Below are 22,956 nucleotides of genomic sequence, written 5' to 3'. Positions count from 1 at the left end.
CTCCTTCGCATTGAAGTTGATGGTGAAGTTCATATGTTGGCTAGACTGCTAACATCAGTCAGCTGTTCATAATGTAATGTAATGTATATTACTGTATACTGTCCGCGAAACTTATCTGGGCAGCTAAAAGAGAGGGGCGCGGGGAGCGAGAGGTAGCTTCTAGCGGTAACGATGCAGGTGAGGGGAGGACAGACTACGAGACAGACAAAATAAATTTGCTTGCTTACTGCTTACTGCTTAGTGTGATCGTAGAATTCGTTGTATGTACAATAGTTTTGCGTTCATGCAATGGCTGGTAATAATACGAGATCCAACAAGGGTATACATAGTAAGGAGAGGGAGATAATAAGGTCAGTGGTTGCTTGTTGTGATCAAGAGGCGAAAGAGAAATGTTTAACAATAAACATTAATAAGGCGACCGAGAGAGCTGCCAGATATACAGGTGTCAGTCCGAGATCCATACTAAGAATAAGGAAAGATGCGCAGCAACATCCGAACAAGACTCTGAAATCTCCTGGAAAGAAGAGGTAGGTTAACACAATGGTATTAATTTATACATTTTTTTAAATACTATGGCATTCGAAAAGGACTTATTTGTGGACTTAGAAAAGGCGTTTGACAGAGTGGACTGAAATAAACTGATGGGGATCCTAAAGAAAATTGGCGTGGATTGGAAAAAGAGGAGGCTATTCAGTAACCTTTATAGGAAACGTGTCAAAATCAGGATAGAAGAAGAAATGTCAGAAGGAAGTGAAATAGGGTGAGGAGTACAAGGATACCCTTTATCACCTACCCTGTTCAACATATATTTGGAGAATTGAGTGAAGAACTGTTTTCAGAACATGGGAGGATTAATAGTAGGAGGAAGAAGAATAAATTGTATACGATTTGCTGATAATATGGCGTTGTTAGCAGAAGATGAGACGATACTAAAGGATATGCAACCGGAGCTAAATGACAACTGTGAGCAATATGGAATGAAGATAAATGCCAACCATGTTAATGTTATGTTTTATTTAACGACGTTCGCAACTGCCGAGGTTATATCAGCGTCGCCGGTGTGCCGGAATTTTGTCCCGCAGGAGTTCTTTTACATGCCAGTAAATCTACTGACATGAGCCTGTCGCATTTAAGCACACTTAAATGCCATCGATCTGACCCGGGATCGAACTCATAGCCTGGACATAGGCCAGCGCTATACCAACTCCGCCAACCAGGCCGACTAAATGCCAACAAGACGAAGACAATGGTCATAGGAAGAAAAATAAAAAAGGTAAACTTGCTAATTTTAAATGAAGCAGTAGAGCAAGTGGACAGCTTCAAATGCTTGGAGGTGTACTATAAGCAGTAACGTGAGCTGCTGCCAAGAAATCAAAAGGAGAATAGCAATGGCAAAGGAAGCTTTTAATAGAAAAAGGAGCATCTTCTGCGGAACTATGAAAAAAGAACTAAGAAAGAGACTAGGGAAGTGCTTTGTATGGATTGTAGCACTGTATGGGGGCAGAAACACGGTCATTACGACGAAGTGAAGGGAGCGACTAGAAGTATTTGAAATGTGGATATGAATTTTTTGTTGTTATTATGATTTATTTAACGATGCTCGCAACTGCAGAGGTTATATCAGCGTCGCCGGTGTGCCGGACTTTTGTCCCGCAGTTCTTTTAGCTACATGCCAGTAAATCTACTGACATGAGCCTGTCGCATTTAAACACACTTAAATGCCATCGACCTCGGCCGGGATCGAAACAGCAACCTCGAGCATAGAAGGCCAGCGCTATACCAACTACGCTACCGAGGGCGACTGTGGATATGAATAAGGTTAGTGTGTGAAGTGGACAGAGTAAAAAACGAAGCTGTGTTGGAAAGAGTGGATGAAGAAAGAATGATGCTGAAACTGACTGGAAAGAGGAAGAAGAATTGACTGGGTCACTGGTTCAGAAGAAACTGTCTCCTGAAAGATGCACTGAAAGGAATGGTGAACGGGAGAAGAGTTCGGGACAGAAGAAGATAACAGATGATAGACGACATTAAGGTATATGGGTCATATAGGAGACAAACAGGAAGGCAGAAAATAGGAAAGACTGGAGAATGGTGAGTTTACAGTGAAAAACCTGCCCTTGGGCAGAACACTATCAATGAATGTACACAGACGAAGAAGAATGCGATTTATTTATAGTTTTGTGACTCCATACACTTTCACCTATGATATCCAATGCAATGCACTGAAAATAAATACCGAACGACGTTTTTGTAACTGTATGTACAACTGCAGCAGTGACGGTCAGGGAGCTAGCAGTCGGCTACGGGGCAGCGAGAGAGCACTAGGAGACCCAGCTGCCTAGATAAGTTGCGCGAACAGTATTAAGGCTACTGTATATTAAGATTTTTTTTTTAATATTACTTTCAAAATATACTGTCGTGCAAAAAATACTGTACAATACACGTTTGTGAAGTGAATTATAAAATCTCGGAAACTGAAAAATTCGCTCTGCTCGTTTTTCAAATATTTCCTCGATTTTGTAAAAAGCACTTCCAAATCTTGTATCGTAATATACTATTTCGACATACTACGTCTCTCTGTCCCCGTGCTTAATGGATGAATTTAATTCATATTCAGTAAGTAAGGGTAAATTTATTCGGAAATAATTCACATGAAATTCTCGTATTATAATTTAAACAATTATAAAGCAAGATTAACGCCATTCTAGTCGTTACGAAAACAGAGCAACAAATAATTTATTTTCCGTTTAAAATATCTACAGAGCGCCTCCAATTGAAATTTTGTCAGGCAAAGATATTTACATGTCTTTTTTTTTCTGTAAGAATAAGTTACCGGTACTTTATTGTAGACGAAGTCGCAAATTTAATCTATTCTCAGAAAACGTGTCTCGCTACAAATAGCCTAAAGGCTAAATAGGACTCAAAGGCTTCAAGTGTTTGCATACAAACCAGAAATGAAGTGTATTCTGGAACACAGATTACAATTTGTATCCAGTCTAGTACAGCGGTGACCAAAACTCGAGCTGCAGTGATTACATGCGATAGACAGCCTATGAAGTAAGAAGACGGAGGAAAGGTACTTGGCATGAAAACTACAACCAGCGGTGGTTGCTGTACTAACATCTTGATCAATCCCGCGCATAAAAATCTCAAGCTTTGCTGTATCAGTAACGTCACTGCTGTCATCAAGAGCCAGTGAATAATATACGAATTTTCTTGAATATAAACAGGAATTTTCTCAATTCTTCTCTCGATACTTGATCGAGAAATTCGTAGTTTTTTTTTTTTTTTTTTTTTTTTTTTTTAAATTAAAAACTTCTTATGGACAAGCTATTTAATCTATTTCAATCATTACTCTTTTGAGAAATTCTGTTCTATTAAAAGGCTTTTAGAGCACGAGATATTTCAAACCCCATTTGGCAGCTGACTTCCTTACATTTATTTACGTCATCTTTCTCTTCCTGGTTATGATTTAAAACATGTCAATTTCTGGCGATTAACAGTTCGTTGGCACATAATATTGAATCACTTTTTCTACAATATTATTATTAAACAAATAACTAATAAATAGTTACTCTCATCTGAAGATTAAGAAGATTAAAACTGAGATAAAACCTAATAATTTTATCCTTCTAGGGATAAGATCTAAAATTTTCACTATTCATGCTCGTACAGAAGAATTATAGAAACACATACTTAATGGTCAATAATATAATAATAATAATAATAATAATAATAATAATAATAATAATAATAATAATAATACATTCAGCGTGTCAATTAATGTTTCTATATACTCCTAATTGAACCGTTGAGCAAAGTAAACACATTACATTTTGTCCGACAGAATAATAAAAAAGTTCTCATTCTTTACGAAACCACCTCTTACTGCTTGTAGAGACAGTTTGTAGAACGATATGATACCGCCATTGCTTGCCTTCAGCACGTGAATGAAAAACACAGCAATGTACAGGAAACTCCTCGTACCCGTACACGATGTAGTCACGACACCCGCTTTGGTCACCCGTGGTCTAGTATTACAAGTTCATTCATTACTGTTTTTGTTTTCTACAATTATTTCAACCACTTTTTAAATACAGGTAATACCTGTGAAGATGTGACGTCTAGCATAGGATTATTCAGTTAAAATTTAACACTTTAATTACAATAGGCAGTAGAGAAGGTACTCGAAAAGTAAGATCCTGTCCAATAAGTTATTACCGACGATGAGTTCCGAATAAGTCCGCGCAAGTGCAATTAAAACGATTCATTGGAAAATCATGTTCCCTTAGCGAATAGCTCGTGTGATTAATAGCCGTTGTGAAATTAATAGTGGTTGATACGCAAACAATCGAGAATTTCACCAACTGCAAAAATTGCTACGGGCAATCAAAATGAATCGACGTTGACTGTTAAGGAGCCCGATAAAGGACACCCCCATACCGCACAACTACGTTTCAAGTGCTATTTGCTTCACAACTCGCCATAGTGTTTCCAGAGAGTACCTCTTCTTGCACCCCAAAGTGTTTCGAGTACGCTGAAGACCTGAAAGCAGCGGTGAAGATCTGGCTATCTTCACTGGCGCCAAGATACTTTGATGAATGTATTGCAAAGACCACGTTATGACAAAGTATCAAATGTAGTGGTAATTCTTCTTCTTCTTCTTCTTCTTCTTCTTCTTCTTGTACAACCTGTTTCCGGCTCTGACCGCCAGAACAATTTTCTTGCATTCATCTCTTTCCATACCTGCAGATATAAGGTCTTCCTCAATCCTTTCCAACGGTTTTAGTGATGATCGTCCTATACTTCTGGTTGCATATGGGTGAGTGAGTGTTAGCTTTTTACAAGGATCATTTCTATTCTTCCATAAGGCATACTCATGACATGTTCCAGTCATGTAACTCCTCTTGCTTGGACTTCATTTATGTCAGGTTCACCAAATCTAACGAGTACAAATGAAGACGTATGCAAAAGTGGCTTAACTCTAATCTCCGTTTGTTGGCTCCAGGATATTGTTTAAATAAAACTACGCATTTCCCTTTCTGTGGATGACGACACCAAATATCAAATTCTCTGTTCCTCAGAAGGTTACAAATCTTTGTAGCATTTAAGAAATGTTCATTCGTATGAAATAAGGCATCTTCTGGAACAATGTTCAGAGATTGGGCACATCTAATGCTCTCCTCATGAACCTGGCGTGTTTGTATGATGTATGGGTTTTGAGATTTGTGTAAACATGAGAAAGGCATTAATTTGTTGTAATAGTGCTTCCCATTTTGTTCGAAAAAGAATTTCAGTAGTATATGTATATTTTACCTCCACAATGCTTCCTAATATTAGAAAACTCATAAATAGTAAGTAGGCCTATCCCTTGCTGCTTCTTAGCAACATTAATCTGGAGATTTTCCATTCCGTGGAACAGATTGTTTTTACGTATATGTTTTCAATTCATAACTTTCCTCTAAATAATTCTCAGTTTATTTTCGTCGTTTCTACTCAAAACCCAGGTTTCACACCCATATAATACAGGTCCTATTAATGTTTGTGACGTGACTGTAGGTGCTTTTGTAGTCTATAAAACATCGTTTCATATTAGTCTATGGTGAATTTCTGCACGAAATTTATTTGTAATTAAAGGTTCCCAGATATTTTAACTTCTAGTTATTCCAATCTTGATGGATTTTCAGTTATTTCTGCTCATTCTGTTTCACTTTAATAAATGCTTTTAAGTCACACCTTCAGTGCTTAATTGTCTAATTTGGTAAATCTCTCCCCCACCTCTCTCTCCCTCCATCTCTCTTTTCCTGATCTTCTAAATGCTTCCTTTCTCTCTCAATTTTCCTGATCTTCCAAATTATATCTAACAATAAGTCGTAGACATATTATGCTAAAATTGGACCGGCTTGTAAAATACTGCACTATTCCTTTCAATACCCGAATCTCTTAGTCTAATAACCTTTCCAAATGTTATGTTAAATCAGTAGTGTCAGAGTTGTAAGCTCCGAACCGGTTCTGGTGCTAGAGACGTCCAGTCGGAGCGTGAATTGCTTATGTCTGTGGAAGCACAGGAGCACGCAACGAGTTATAGTGGAGAGCTCCGCTCCGTTTAGGCTGTGTCTGACAACGCTGCGTTAAATAGAAGACATGCCAATGAATCTCGTAGGAAAGGGGTCTGATGTGTCCATAATGGTGATTATACAGAGAAATAAAATTAATAATGGCTGTGAGATTTTGATATAATAAGCCACTTGTTCTTTTTGTCTGTTTAATAAATATTCGACCGGTCTTACTTTCAGAAAGGCCGTCGGCTAAAATCTGTTAAAGGTTAAAGCAAAGATGACTTGTACCTAAATGTATAAAAAAAACCTGTCGTTTTCTGGATCTCCTGCTGCACACTGAAAATAACTAGCCTATTGTGACAATTTGTCCCACGATAAATGTAGTATGCTGAGAAATATTACGGCTAGTTCAATTTAAATAGTACCTGTATTATAAACTTAAAGCTCGCCGGACGCACCAAGTGGGGAAAGACTTCCACAGAGATTGTCCTTGAATTCATCTATCTATACTATAGTGTTGTAAAATTCTGTACACCGGAAGCACTAGATTCAAGCATGAAGTACAGAATGGCAATGAAATGCTATGGTTAAAGACACTGATTTTACGGCAGATGTTTTGTGGGTCTTCCCTCAGATCACAATAGTTGCATAATAGTGAAACAGAAACGTGCAATCTTACATCGTAACCGGTTATGTTCCGGTAATACAGCCGTACGGAGCAGGGACCAGTGTGTGTGTCCCCTACAGCACAATGTCCGTATTAACTTTCATTGAAATTCATTCAGTAGTTCCAAACGCACACAGATGGACAGACGTAAATGACGTCCCCCTTACATGTCCACTACGAGATCGTGCACTTGCTGAATGAACGCAGAAACCATGTGTGGACTGGACATCAGAGACTTATGCAGGGAAATGGTAGAGGAATATTTTCAATTATATGATCATTTAAAAATGCCAATATATGCTTCTCTTATACCGACTTACAATCCAATGCGATGTAGGAGAAGGCATATAAGTTATTTGTAGACCAACACATTGCGGATATCTCTTGTCATGTGGTCAGCACGACTCAAGGTCACTGCTGAGACAACACAAGCCAGCACATGGCAAGGGACCACACAGAACAGCACATGGCAAGGGACCTTGGACGAATATAAATCTTTTCTATTACCTACCCATAACGGGAATCAAACCATGGACCGCTTCAATGCGAAGTGCAAACGCTAATCACAGAGCTAAGCCAACTGATATGTATTATATTTTAATAATTTTAATTATTTAGACATAGAAGAAAAAGCTATATAACTATCCAAAGTAAAATAAATACCTACACACACTAAAATAACCGCAATCGAAAAAAAATTACATAAATTTCAATGTTCTGTGACACAGCAGAAATAATATTCTAGAAAAACAAAAACAGGCACACTTTTGAAATGTTATGGAACACTATTTGTGCTCTTATTACATTGAGAATCAGGGTACTGACTCTGAGAACGAGAATGAAAAGGAACGGAGAATGCAGAAACGCGATTTCTTCAAGGATAGAGTACCAACATTAAAGACCATATTATTTACGTATATAACTGAAAATATCGGGGCTGAAACAAACATTTTTAATTTCTAAATAAAATTACCAATTAAAATAGAATGACTATGTGAAAAGAATGGAATCTCGATAACATGCCAAAAGTTATTTACCAATAGACTGCAACAGCCATAATCAAGATAAAGATCTACAGACATACTATCAGGAAAAAGATAAATTAAGCGTTATAGCAGGATCAAGACCAAACCTTTTCTATATCCTATATACAATATACACACACCTACATACACATATACAGACACACACCTACATCACACATACACACACCTACATACATATACACACACACCTACTGTATAGTAAGTCCTAGTACAGACCCAGAAACGAAATTTGGGCCACCTGAATTTTCCAAGTTCCACTTATCCTGCGCATTCTCAGTACTGAGCAGTATGTTATAACTGGAACTTGGAAAATTCAAGTGGCCCAAATTTTATTTCTGTGGCTATATGAACATGTGTAACACGATCTCTGGAATACTGAAACTTGTCCAATATTCATGATTATAAGAATTAGAAATCAGACAGTATGGAATACAGAAATTCAGCACATTATCTTCACTCAAATGTCATTAAGAGCGCACGGAAGTTCAGGCATTTATTTTGACTAAAATAGGCAGGCAAGTAGGCACTTAATATTCAGGAATTAGGCAGTAAACTAATAAAAGTAAGCATTCAGAAAGTACGAAATAAGATAGTAAAATCATCAAAATAGTAATTTAATATAGACTATTTAATAAACTGTGTATCATATTTCAATACTTATACTCTTATTTTTCTTGGTTACATGCCATAAGATGTTTTTCAAGTTCTCGACTGTCATAGCCTCCTGTCAGAGAGAATATTTCTCATCATTGAAAAAGATCGTTCTACTTCCACCCACCGTAAAGATTGGAGCATACTTAAAACATGCTATTGTCGATGTCCTCATATCGGTAACAATAGCGCAAACTAATGAGCCAATCCTGCTAATATATTTGGAATTAGTACAATTTTTGTCTTAAACTGATTACGGTATTTAATATATGCATAATACCATAAAACATCCATCAAATTCGAGGGGGGGGAGAGCAAAAGTAAGGCATTAAGCCTTAAAATAGGCAAAAAAAAGACAAATAATAAAAACTGGCCCTACCATCCCAGAATCTGCGGAAACATGTTTTTCTCTATTAAACTGTTTCGTATACCTATCCAGATTAAAATAGGCATTTGCCTAACTTCCGGGCTCTAGTCATTTAAGGCTGGTTCACAATAAACCGGGAACGGAAACAACGGGAACGAGAACGGAAATATTGTCAAACTAAATGTATTTAAATGTGAGCATCCACAATACTTAATTTATTTTAACAATATTTCCGTTCTCGTTCTCGTTTCCGTTCCCGGCTTATTGTGAACTAGTCTTAACTTACAAAGGGGGGAGGAAGAAGTGGAAAGATTCTCTAGGTATTTGTAAGCTTGTCTGACGGAAGAGGATGTATCATAAGGCTGGTTATTTCTATTCCAAAGGCGCCAAATCTGACGTGTATCTGTTTGTCGTGAATGTGTACACAATATGGGATGCCAAAATTAATAGACTTCAGTCGCGGTGTTAGTCATTTGTATGACAAACGAAGCTTCAACGTCATTCGTGTGTAATGTATTTCTCTCTTCCCTTTCACGTTTAACGATGGAACAGTTTAACAGCAGCAGGCTGTCACATGATCCACCGACGATAATCGCTCACAAAGAATCACTCTTTCAAAATATGCACGATCAGTACTATAGCTCTCCATTACGCGATTGGAAACACATGTGAAAAACACCTAGACACAAGCACACAAGTGGCAGGTGCTTCAGAATCTCGCACGTGTGTCAACCTTCATCTCACCTAATTCCTAGCAGATGGTAGTTAAAGCTAAAACATTCAGGCACGGTTACCTACTTTTGACGTTCATGAAATGATTCCTTCTTCTTTGGCCTCAGGCCAATGACAAGGCTACACATATCAAGTGTAACTGGAAGATACATTGGTGTGGAAGTCAAGTTCTCTTAAAGAATCTTCAACTCACGTTCCAAAGTTGACACGAAACTCTACAAAACTAGAAAGCTCTGCACATACCGTCTTGCTGTGTTGAGACAAGAAAGGCTTATGAACGGTATAACACAGTGCTTCCTAACAGCCACGAAATTTTTCGCAACTAAAAAGGGGCTGGCCATGGGCTATTGAAAATTACACGCAAAACAAAGTTCTCACAAATCTATTTTGCTATATTGTTTACATTATCGTCATGGAAAATACGAGTAGTAGCTAATTACTTATTGGTATATAGATAATTATTATTGATACGTCATAATATAGTTATTAACAAAGGTCGCAGATGAAGGAGCACAGAATAAACAAGTACTTTGCCGCACTCATCTTCAATTGTTTTATTTCAGTACAGCAATGTCTTTCAAGTCTAAAATCAGGTAGACAATTTGTCACATTACGATATGGTAGCATAAGGAAATAATTAACTTAGATAATAGCTACTTAAGTCGTGCAATGTATAAATTACGTCAAATATCTCATTTCTGATGTAATTCAGAAAATGAAAGTTAATCTTCTTATTTGAGTGTATATTGAACGAACTCATTTGTATGTCTTTTGATTCAAGAAAATAAACTATAACCAATAACATCTTTCGCAACATGACAAAGGAAAGGGATTGTGAAACGCGTAATGCATAATAAGTATGCCTGTATGTAATTTTCGTGGCAGTCACTCTTTTATTATTTGTGTATTTCAAAAGGAGTAATTGTTACTTAAACAGTTTAACCAGCGAATAGGGATTATAAAGAATGGACACTGAGCGAATTTTCCTGTGTTTTGTTTCTCTGTGCGCCAGCGGTTAGTTCCACTTTCAAGTGCTAGAGGTAGTGTAATCGAGCATACGCTAAGATAATAATTGAGAATAGAGTTGAGGCACAGGATCCAAACATCACCTACCTTATTGCATAATCCAGTAACGCTTTGCTTCAAATAAATTCAAGTTAACAGCTTTTCCTTATTTCTCAGTGACAAACTAGTTGTAATAATAATATTTTATATTTCAGATATAATACATTATATTATAAAATAATATAATACATTATAAAATTAAGTATCGAATTCGTTTAATATTTGTATAATAATATAATATAATATAGGTATATGGTTTTACTTCTCGTAAGAGTTTTGTTTTTTCCATTTTCAGCGCTATCAAATCATTACATATTTTAATTGTTGTTGGGGTCAACGTCTCAACTCTCATTATAAAGGAACTCTAGAGTCTAGAGTTAATGAAGGATTTATTATTTTATGGATCCAATTTATTTTATTTGAGTACATAATGTACAGTTTCCCTGGAAAAGGATGAGACGATTGAATATTCCTAAGTCTCAGATGTAAGACACTGCGCATGATCGGAGACCAGAGCACCGATACACAAGATAACGAATATTGAGTTACTTAAATTCAAGCTATTTGGTTTGTTACTAGCATCGTTCCGAAATTCAATTAAAAAACTGCAAAAAATATGATAATATTACGTAAATAAAAGATAAATATATACATAAATCGTGTAGTTAAATCGACAATGGACCTTCATGACTAGATCGACACTCCGCACAGAAAGGAAAGCTTTCATGTCGTTTCCATAGCTCAGACGGTAAGACTTCTGCGTGTTGTGTAGAAGAGTGCGAGTTCGATTCTTAGTCTACACAACAATTTTTTTTTTGTCTAAATAACGTTGAAATAGAATATAGTTTTACAAAGTCCTGAGATTAAGTGTTAATGATCGCAAACAATACAAAATTACAAGTTATAATATTATAAACGTTAATCTAATGAATGCATTTATACACACACATATATACAATGTAAATGCATATATATTAAAAACTAACAATTAAAATGAAATTTAAAAAATATATAATAATAGACAAACTTTTACAAAGGTTTAGAGTCCTTAGGCTATGTCATTTGTTGAGTAATTATTACAATAATTTATTAATAGCTTTCCCATATGTGTAAGAAATGCACTCGCAAAAAACAATTTTTGTTAAAAGTATGGCTTTGGATTATTTCATTCTCACCCCTGCAGTTAATTTTAACTATTTTATCTACGTGTTTGCATTCAATTTTATTCATGTTATGATTGAATGTATAAGCACTGTAGCAGTTATTGACTAATTACATATATTAATACTAATTATTAAATACATCTGTTAAGTAACCAATTGCAGTATCTTTTGCAAAATCTTGAATGTTTAAGTTGTCAATAATATTTCTGTACTATATACTACAATACGTTAAAAGAATTTGCAATAGATTTGGGATCCTCTACTTTATAATCATTGGTTTTAATGAAAAAATATTTTCTTTCTTAGGATATCTGCAAGTTTAAATTTAATAATATTACGAATAGGTTTAATTGCATTATCTGAATTTTGTACTTTTCTACTCAAATATATTCTATTTCCCTCTTTCATAATTTTTGATAAATTACACTGTACTTCTTGCAGTATTTAAGAACATGAAGATCATTACATTGCAACTCATTACATATAGATTCTTCTTTTTAATACATGAGATTTTGAAGTCCCTGCGTTATCTACATGTTTTAACTTTTGAATTTTTTCACAACATTGAGTGGAGAACATCCACTGAAGTGATTATGAAATTAAGTGAAAAATTCAATATATTTACTCTTAATATCAGTAGTACCAGTATCATATATGTTTTTCCAAGATTCATTTTGTAGACATAAATGGTAAATAATCACTAGATACAGCAATTACGATCCTTTCTTAGTTTTTAAATTAATATTTTGAAATTGTTCAGTGACATTGGAAACACATAGGATTTGTTTATCATGGTCAGATAAGCCATTGATTATAGGTTCTGTCGAATAGGAATTCAGTCTAATTCTGTGTACAAAACGTTTATCAATGGCTGTGTTACTTCAGCTTGTATGCTATGGGAAAATGACCGTACGAATAAGGTTTCCAGTTTCAAGGAGTGAATTTAATTTACTTTTACGGAAAAGTTCCGAGAGATAATCTATGTTCATGTCACTACAGATCACAAATTCCATATGAGATTTCTAAAGTATTTTCTTTACAAATTCAATGTTGGCTATAAATATTAATAAATAATGTAAGAAATATTAATGATTGTAGTTATAAGTCTGATTTACATTATAAAAAGCAAGAAGTTACATTCCTCGGCAAGATTCGAACTTTCGATGTTTGGTTTTGTCGTCCAACGCAAAACCACGGACCTATTCAATGCTTATGTTAATAACATACAATTTAGCTGTAGCAATGTGGTGTCATAACTTGGGGTTTGTTTATTTAATGTAATTAGATTTAATTTGATTAATTTCGCAACAATTGGACTTCCTGTTATATCCTGTTATTTAGATATTTAATTTAGGGTTGATTTATTAACTCTTACTATGCAAGATGCCTCTTATTTCAATAATTCTATATCATGTTAAATAGTCATTGTCTACACTAAAGTATTATCGTCATCTCTCATTTCTCATCGTAATGGCGAACCAACGTGACATGAGACAGCGAGTTATAGCTCTAGTTGAGGCTGGATATGGGGCTAGATCTGCTGGCCGTTTGGTCGGTGTTCCTGGAAGTACAGCCGCGAGATGGGTTCATCGTTACCAAAATTTTGGGGAGGTCGAAAATCGCCCTATTCCTGGGCGTCCGCGGATTTCTTCATTGGAAGAGGATGCTCTTTTATTCGAGACAGTTCGACAGGACCCCTTTCTGACTGCTAACGAAATAAGAGCAGCATCTAACTTTCCCGGCTCTTCACAGACTGTGATCAGCAGGTTGAGGAACCGCGGTATTAGGAGCCGGAGGGCTGCGCAAATGGAAATATTGGGGGAAGCACAAGCTGTCGACCGTCTTGCCTTCGCTACCAATCGAGTGGATTTCGATTGGAGAAATGTAATTTTCTCCGATGAAACAACCATCTCGAGTGATTACGAAGGTCCTGTCCGTGTCTATCGTGAGGATGGTCACCGACATGATCAGCGCTATGTGCACCGACGTGAAAGATCGGGGCGCTTTAGCATATCGTGTTGGGGGTGGATGTCTTACGATGGACCTGGCGTTATAGAACGCATCGATGGCCGGTTTATTACGGGAACTTACGAGCACATTCTGGAAAATATATTCCTTCCCTCCGCCCGAGAACGTTTTCCCGAAGGAACATTGCTGTTCCAGCAGGATAACCATCCCGTGCACTATGCTGCAAGCATTCAAAGATGGTTTCAAAGGAGACCCGAGATCGAAATCATTAATTGGCCTCCGAAGTTACCTGATTTGAATGTCATCGAAAATTTATGGGCGGAATTGAAAAAGAGAAGGATAGCCACCTATGCCCACCGACGCCCTCGAAATCGAGACGAATTGTGGGATCAAGTTGTTGACACCTGGGAAGATCTCGCCGGAGATCAGAACTTATTCCACAATCTCGTGACATCCATGCCGGATCGACTTAGAGCTGTAATAGAAGCTGATGGCATGTGGACAAGATTTTAAGTTAACAGGTCTCTTTTTGTTTCTTATGATTTTTGTTTGAGGAAGAATACTTTTAACTTCCAAGTAAGATTTATTTTTTTTGACGAGGTTCAGCCCACTTGTAAGACCCAGAAATTTGGGCATAAATTATTCCATATTTTTCGACAAATTAGACAGCCGAGGAACTCTGAACAAATTAATTACACCTCAATAAAAAAAAAGTTTTACCTGGGATCGAACACGAGACGTTTCGGTTATACAATGGAACCGGCACGCTACTATATGAGCTACCGAGACAAGACAGTGATAGCAGCAGTCCAGAATGTAGATCCCTCAGCAGGCATTTGCCATTCGGTACAGTGAAGCAATTATATTTTGGGACTCGAGCTATGTTGTGAAATCCTGGCCTTAAAAGGCAGTCTTCTTCGTGATCCTTATTCTGGTCCTTGTCCTTGTTGTGGTCCTTGTAACAATTCTTGTACTATCTGTCATGTTATGTATCCCTACGTCGATATCGAGTGAACCGCGCTGTAGAACTTTAACTTCCGACGACCAAGAATCGTCTCATTCTTTTTCAGGGTAACTGGACCTAGATGTATTAATTTGTATGTGTTATATTTCCGCTGTGTCGACTGCTAGCTGGTGTGATGTCAGCGCCAACTCTAGGGAGAAAGCAGAATCTCACGCTTTAGCTGGCTTGAAGGTCATTGAAATCAGTCCGGCTACATCAAAGGTACCGACGCGAAGTGTCCATTCTTTATAATCCCTATTCGCTGGTTTAACCATGACCACAGGGACATGAAAAAACTGAATATAGCTGAATAATATTTTACATTATGTTTTTTTGGAATCGTCAAAAATTAAATAAGGAGAATACGAAAATTCAATTACTTCAAGCCTTTTTTTTTTGTTTAAATTTTTAATATAATTATACTGCTAGTCGCGTCGTGAACACAAGAATAAGAACCTCGATCTGACTCAGTATACCCAAGCTCCCAAATACTCTACGTCTTCGAGGTAATATACTATAGAGTACCAAATTCTGAACAAACCTACTTAACATATCCTCCTAAATAAATTTAGGTATTTTTTAATTAATCTCGAAACTGTCATTCGCAAAAAAAAAAATAGTACTAAAAAATACACATAATTACATTTCTATACACATGAGTGCCCGTAAGCGGGTCAAGGAAGAATCTCTTGACTCCCTCCCTGGCCTTTTCTTACAAACACCGTGTTTTTCAGTAGCTTAAATGAATAAAGACTTGGTTGAGATCTACCATACCGAAAAGCGATTGGATGGTCTTTGCATGCTTTGTGTACACAGAGACGTCACCAAAAATAAAACAGCTTGCTATGAATTCTGTCAAGAGGTTGTAGATAGATCTGGACCGAAGAAGAGACGACTACAACTTTTATCTTCTGCGTAATAAAGTAGTTTAATGAGTTATAATGAATAACTGTTTCATTAAGTTTAACACTTGTTTCAAAGTCTAAAGTTCATTAATCAAGGACTTCAGCGGTTTACTATCTAAGAGGACTGGGTTTTGTAACAGAGTGAATTTATTTTAACTGTGACTAAGCTATATTATACGTGAATATAATTACATTTTTTTCCCTGAAGAACAATATGTTCGGTGAACTCGTAATGAATATTACTGGTATTACCAATTTATAACCTCTTCTTACAGAAATTCATAAAGTTGATTTTCAGTAAATTTAGAACATGTATTTCAGATTTTATCTTAGGTACTTCTTGGCAGTTAAAATTGTGTACTGTACCTATATCCAAAGGCTTTCCAGTTAATGGACAAAATAAAAAGAAAATAGTTACAATCTGTAATTTTTGTACCGACTGTTACTCTTTGCTGCAAAATAATGTTAATATCACGATATGCGTAATTCATCTATTAAGAGTTTAGGTACAGCTGTCAAAAAAAAAAAAAAGTGGCCGCACTCGTGAACAGCGAATATTTTCAAAGTCCACTTCGGGTCGCGGCGATGTTACACGATGCATGTGCTTGTACAAGCAGTTCCGGAACTATGAAAGTGTTCCATCTCTGCTCCTCGCAGACCAGCGGTAGAGTGCTTGTTTAATGATTCAAAGGTTCTGGATTCGCGCCTTCTTCAAGTTTTCATTTTATTTTTTAATCGTTCTTTAGCGATGTAAATGATATTCAAATTATCATTTATATCCAGTTATCGTTCTTTATGGATATCACGTTATTTATATTTTGTTATCGTTCTTTAGAGATATGAATAAAATTCAAGTCATCACTTGTATTCTGTTATCGTTTTATAACGATATGAATAATAATTATTACTATTGTAGCTACAGTATCTCCAATGGGGGTTAGCCCTATTTTACATATGTATGTTAGGGCTATAGTTTTATACACAAAAAAGATAAGCATAAAGAGAAATGGAAAACAAAATTAAATTAGCTTACGCGATGTAAACAAAACATAAACAATCCGTAAATTAGGCATTGCGATTGCAAAACAAATATCAAGTATCAATTTGAAACATACAAAAACATTAACAACACACATACGTAACACTTCTATAACACAAATATGCAGCTTTCCGTACCATACATCATAAATTAATACACAATAGTCACACAAACACAATCAAACTATAATTACGACATTGCGACGACATCAAGCATCCCATAACTGACTCACATACATAACAAATCAAGCATCCGTTGCAACACATACACTTCAACATATTAACCACACTTTTAAAAGTTACAAATTTGGCCCCAAGAAGAATAAATAGGACACAGTTACTAATTACTATTCTTCTACAATTTCTTAAATACATCTGTAATAAATCTGTGAAATTCCGATATGAATAATATTCACGTTTTTTTATATTGTTATCGTTCTTTAGCGATATAAATAATATTCAAGTTATCATTTATATTGTTTTCCTTCATTAGCGTTATAAAATAATATTCAAGCTATTTATATTGTTATTGTTCTTTCGCAATATAAATAATTTGTATTTTATGTAGGTAATTATTATAACACAAATAAACATCTTTCTTTGTAAAATAGGTTATTTTATTTAAATAATTAAATACGTATTATATAATATCTTATATTAATTAAACAAACCGATATTTATCATTTATATTGTGTTATCGTTCTTTAGTGATACTGTATAAATAATATTCAAGTTATTTATATTGTAATCGTTCTTTAGCGATATAAATAACATAAATTTAATATTAGGTTTGGAAAAATCCAGTTGCATAATACTGCTGTTAGTTTTTCTTTTTGTATTATTACATTATACTATCTTGAACTACAATAAAATGAAAAGGAGTAACGAGGAATTGAACCTGAGACGCTGACACCTAAATTCCGACGTTCGTCCGCTGAGCTACGAGGGCAAAAGTGTGGAAACATTTTCGGAAAAATTGGCCCAATCACACTCTAAGATTTTCTGATGATTCGTAGAAGCTAGTCCAGGATGCCGGGGGCAAAGGCTAATTGAGATTTCCCGATCTCTGATAGGGTCAAACATCCTGATAGAATTAATATTTAACCCTTGCCGTGACTTTCGGTGAAGTCCGGAGGGCCCAATTAGTCAAATCCACTCTCCTCATCTCCACGCTTGGGCCCCCTGGAATTTAATAAGATACGAAAGAGATAGTGGTGTGCGGAAAGCAACGGGATGTTACCGCATTTAGGCCTATCCTTCCCAAGAAAAAGTGCAAACATGAACAAAGGAAGCTTTAAATAGAAGAAGAAGGATCTTCTGCGGACCTCTGGAAAAAGAACTAAGGAAGAGACTAGTGAAGTGCTTTGTGTGGAGTGTGGCATTGTATGGGGAAGGAACATGGACTTTACGACGAAATGAAGAGAAACGAATTGAAGCATTTGAAATGTGCATGTGGAGAAGAACGATGCGTGTGAAGTGGACAGATAGAATAAGAAATAAAATTGTGTTTGAAAAAGTGAGTGAAGAAAGAATGATGCTGAAACTGATTAGAAAGATAAAAAGTAACTGGTTGGGTCTCTGGTTGAAAAGAATAATAGACGACATTAGGATATGTGGATCATATGCGGAGACTAAGAGGAAGGCAGAAAATAGGAAAGATTGGAGATTGCTGGGTTTGCAATGAAAGACCTGCCCATGGACAGAACACTTATGTATGTATGTTCAGAATGCCTGGAATATCGTGTCTAAAAACAGTCGCTATTTGCAAAGACTAGTTAATTCCATGCCCACTCGACTGCAAGATGATCTAGATAAGCGGAAGATAGACTAAATATTGAATTGTGGCTTTTTGTTTTGTTTTTTGAACGCTTAATTGTTTGAATGTTTTAAGGCCGACGCCAGTAAATTTGTTTTGTTTATGCCACGAAAGATATTTTTATTGAGAATAAAATCTTTTTTCTTTCCATTTGCAGCCACAATATCATAATGATAAAGTCATGGCATAATATATTAATGAACCTGATGTTAATTACTAAAATAATCGTAAATGAGAAAGGAGCCATTATGTATAGTTTGTCTCTCTCAAAAACAGAACAAAAAAGAACATAAAAAGCACGTGGTTGTAGTCGAACGCAGGACCTCATGAATAAGAGGCCTGAACGCTACCATTATGCTATCGATAACACACAGAATACTTCAATTATAACTGTAGATATCAGGCAACGTGGTCCAACAACATGTAACATCGCCTGTCTCCGAATTGTAGCGAAGATACCCGAAGGGCACTTTGTTTCAGGAGAGCGGCCACTTTTTCTTTTGACAGCTGTACAGCTTACAGCAGTAAAATTCTGGAAATATTCAACATTTTTTTCATCCTTTACTGTATCTTGTACAATAATGAAAATTAGTATGTGTAAAACACTGTTCTTTTGCCATATGAAAAAAAAAATATATATATATATATTTTTACGATTTCAAAAAATTTACTTTCTTCTTCTTATTCTTCTTCTTCTTCAAAATTCAGTTCACTGTACAGTGATGAAGCGTTTCCTACATAACTCAAAAACTATCCAACATTCTGAGATGAAATTTTTTGTGTATATTATTTTATGCATATCAAATCTACAATATGATGGAAGATCACTTCTCTACTCGATAGATTATCTGATAAAAATAAATTCATTTAAAAAAATGGTCAAATATCAGTATTTTCTTCTAACACAAAATAAAAATATATATTATTTATTAAGGAATGTAGTTGAAAGAGCATGATATTGTAGTAAACATGAGTTTCAGCAATAAAATAAAAGAGAGAGAACATGAAAAATTTAACAAGTTTATGAGTTGTGAGGGAAACGCTTCATCACTGCACAGTGTTTTATACATACCAATTTTCATTATTGTACAAGATACAGTAATGGAGGAAAAAAATGTTGAATGTTTCCAAAAATTTTACTGTTGTAAGCTGTATCTAACCCCTTGAGTTAAGACTGTAAGTTGAACCCTTTGGGAAAATCCGGATGCGTCCATTTCTATATGATGACAGAATTTAAAAAAACTTTTAAAAGTTTATTTACTTCTTAATCAGTCTTATGAATAAATGTTATCTTTGAGCCGTCCGCTAAAACGGTGGAATAAGACGGTAACAGGCCATAAGGCTTACTACATGAAAGAAAGAAAAATACTCATGCATTAATGTTAAAATAATTTAGCCTTCTAAACTTAGTTTTTGAAGTAAATGGGACCTAAAATCGACCTATGTTCGATAAGAACTACACAACTCCAAAGAAGTTTTAAGTAGCCTATAAAGTTAGATTTGAGTTATAGGGATAGTGACAAGATTCCATCACATACAATCATTATTTCTAAAATAATATTGCAGAATGCTTAAAACATGTATTTTGCTTTTTATTTTCACGTAGAAGTAGAATTTTTTTCTTAATCGTTTACCTGTATTTCGGGATATATAAATTGTAATTAAAGGCAGACAACTAAATGGCTGACCCTGCCATGACAACGTAGTAGAAATAAATAAATAATCAAAGAGAATGCTCAAAGAAATCAATCCGAAATAATCTACTTCGACAATCTGAATAACGCTTCTAAAATCAGTGTCAATTTAATAAAAATGTATGATAAGGATTACTTTATCAATGAATGATACGTCAAGTCTACTATCACAATGAAAAAACGAAGTCGTTCGTAAGAAAATACAGTACTGAAAAGACGTTAAGAATATTCCAAATTCTGAAGAAAAAAAGGGGGCATACAGTAATTTCTAAAATGAATATATATTTAAAGCATTATTAAAATCGAATGTTACAGAAAGTTACTAACTGCCACAGTTCGAATAACCAAGTTTAAACCATTTAATTAACATTAACATATTTAGGTCTACTGTAAACTTACCTTAGCTTCCCCGCGTATTCCATCTCGATTGCACATCTGTCCCGGATGAAATGGCCGTATTTTTCTAAGAAGTCAATTCCTTTTTGTGTGTGAAGCGCTATCGTTTCATACTGGTCCTGAAAACAGAAGAGTATATTGTCAGATAACACTCATTTACATAAAATGCATAGTAATTGTTTCAATAGTTTTAATAGAGCTTCCCAAAAAGAATCACAGAATATTTCAATTGGAATTTTCACCCAACTTTTTACAAAACACGTCGAATGTTACTGTTCAGCAACATAAATATACTTTTACTTTATCAGCACATATCGTCGCCAAGTATTCCAAAATGGAGGTAATCGACTTTACAAATGCCCTAAAATCAAAAATTAAAATCTTCACCCTGAGGTATTCCTCATCCACATCTGAAGTTTTTAGCAAGCAATATACTTTATCATAATTGAAGTATGGAAAAGTACGAATACCTATTATGATTCTGTAATAAATTTTGGCGTTTGTGTATACCTGTTCATTTTTCTGAACATTCATCGGCATGGTACTCGTATCTTTTTGTTCCAAATAATTAATACGGATTTTGCATTTATTAATACGTACTTTTAGTCATTTACATAACAAGTAGGCCTACCTATTAACACCATATTCTGAAAATTTTACTAAAAAAAAAAATACTCAATTTACTACAAAATGTCGATTTTTTTATTTTTTGAGCCAGGGTATTTCTGTCTATACCTACGACCAGCTCAAATTTCTGGGATGAAGAAGATCACATTGCAGATCCTGAAAGACTCTCTGCAGATTCTGAATTTTAATATTTATTTTAATAATAATTAATATTTTGTTTTTAATTACATTTATAGACTACTTAAATTTTAAATTTTTATGTAAAATTATCTTTTATTTGTTTGTGTACAATCTTTTGGATCCCAGGGGCCATCCTGATTGGAGGGCAGATGATTTTATGAATAAATCGATACTACTATTACATAGAGACAGACATCGTGTTTTCATTATTGTTCGCAAAAACGTAGTTCCGGAATAATTTTTTAATTTTAATTACGTAATTTTAATATTTTTTTTATAATTCTTTTTTTCGGGAGATACGGTAACCCATCCCGAATGCTGCCCATAGGTTAAGAAAGTGATGGTCTTACATTATATTGACCACATGAACAAAGAGCCTCACGCTGCTTGTAAATGTCTACTATAGGATAAAAATTTTAAAAGTGAGAACGGAACGGTCGAAAGAACTCATTACGTAAAACAGATTACACACACAGTAAATTATTATCAAGGTTACGGCAAACAAGACACATCTGGCAGAGAGAAAAACTATTTTTCAAGGAATTCATAAGGTCACATTTTCTGATCCAATGGTGCATATGCGAAGTGAAAAGCTGGTTCTCCCATGTATAAGATTCACTGCAATCTGAGCACTGTGCTAAAACTGATCTTTACATATTCGGATGACAGTGTGTGAAAAATGGAACATGTTTAAAATACCATCAATACGATACTCCAGTCACAAACAGGCAAACACTTCCTTCCATAAGCACTTGACACAAACTTCAAAACAGTTATTCTGTCCGATTTATAATACTGTTCTAGACTTTTGATCATAACGCAAAAATTGTAGGCCACGATAAAAAGAACGAAAATAAGTTGAGCAGAGAATTATTTGGATCAGCTCGACAATCCTACGCAGAAAAGCGAATGGGAAAATAATATTTTTAAATGAAATTTTAGACAATATTACGAATAAGCAAAGAAAGCTTTTAATAGGAAAAGGAGCATCTTCTGCGGACCTCTGGAAAAGAACTAAGGAAGAGGCTAGTGAAAGTGCTTTGTGTGGAGTGTGACATTGCATGGGTGCAGAAACATAGTCATTACGAAGAAGTGAAAAAAAAAGCGAATAGAAGCATTTGAAATGTGGATATGGAGAAGAATGGAACGTGTCAAATGGACAGACAGAATAAGAAATGAAGCTGTATTGGAAAGAGTGGGTGAAGAAAGAATGATGCTGAAACTGATCAGGAAGAGAAAAAGGAATTGGTTGGGTCACTGGCTGAGAAGAAACTGTTTACTAAAGTGTGCTCTGGAAGGAATGATGAACGTGAGAAGAGTTCGAAGCAGAAGAAGATATGAGATTATAGACAACATGAAGATATATGAATCATATGCGGAGATAAAGAGGAAGGCAGAAAATAGAAAAGACTGGAGAATGCTGGGTTTGCAGGGAAAGACCTGTCCTTGGGCAGAAAACTATATGTGAATGAATGAACGAATAATGAATAAACTGCAGTTAGGTGTTGAGATATCCCCCGCCTCAAAATATTTCTGGTTACTCCATAGTCTAATGTATATCTGTATTGTTCTAAATCTC

The 22,956-nt window shown here is 35.3% G+C and overlaps 1 protein-coding gene across 4 annotated transcripts in view; it reads right to left on the bottom strand.

The window, feature by feature from the left end:
* Cip4 (formin-binding protein 1-like Cip4) overlaps nucleotides 1–22,956 on the bottom strand; it is a 405,553-nt gene that overhangs the window by 230,616 nt on the left and 151,981 nt on the right. For all 4 annotated transcript variants that reach the window (XM_069843398.1, XM_069843399.1, XM_069843401.1 and 1 more), the window contains exon 2: nucleotides 20,574–20,689. In XM_069843398.1, the coding sequence (XP_069699499.1) occupies nucleotides 20,574–20,689 (116 nt within the window). The remainder of the gene's footprint in view (nucleotides 1–20,573; nucleotides 20,690–22,956) is intronic.

This window comes from Periplaneta americana, chromosome 13, assembly GCF_040183065.1.
Source record: "Periplaneta americana isolate PAMFEO1 chromosome 13, P.americana_PAMFEO1_priV1, whole genome shotgun sequence".
NCBI lineage: Eukaryota > Metazoa > Arthropoda > Insecta > Blattodea > Blattidae > Periplaneta > Periplaneta americana.
This window is presented reverse-complemented; position numbering and strand designations above follow the sequence as displayed.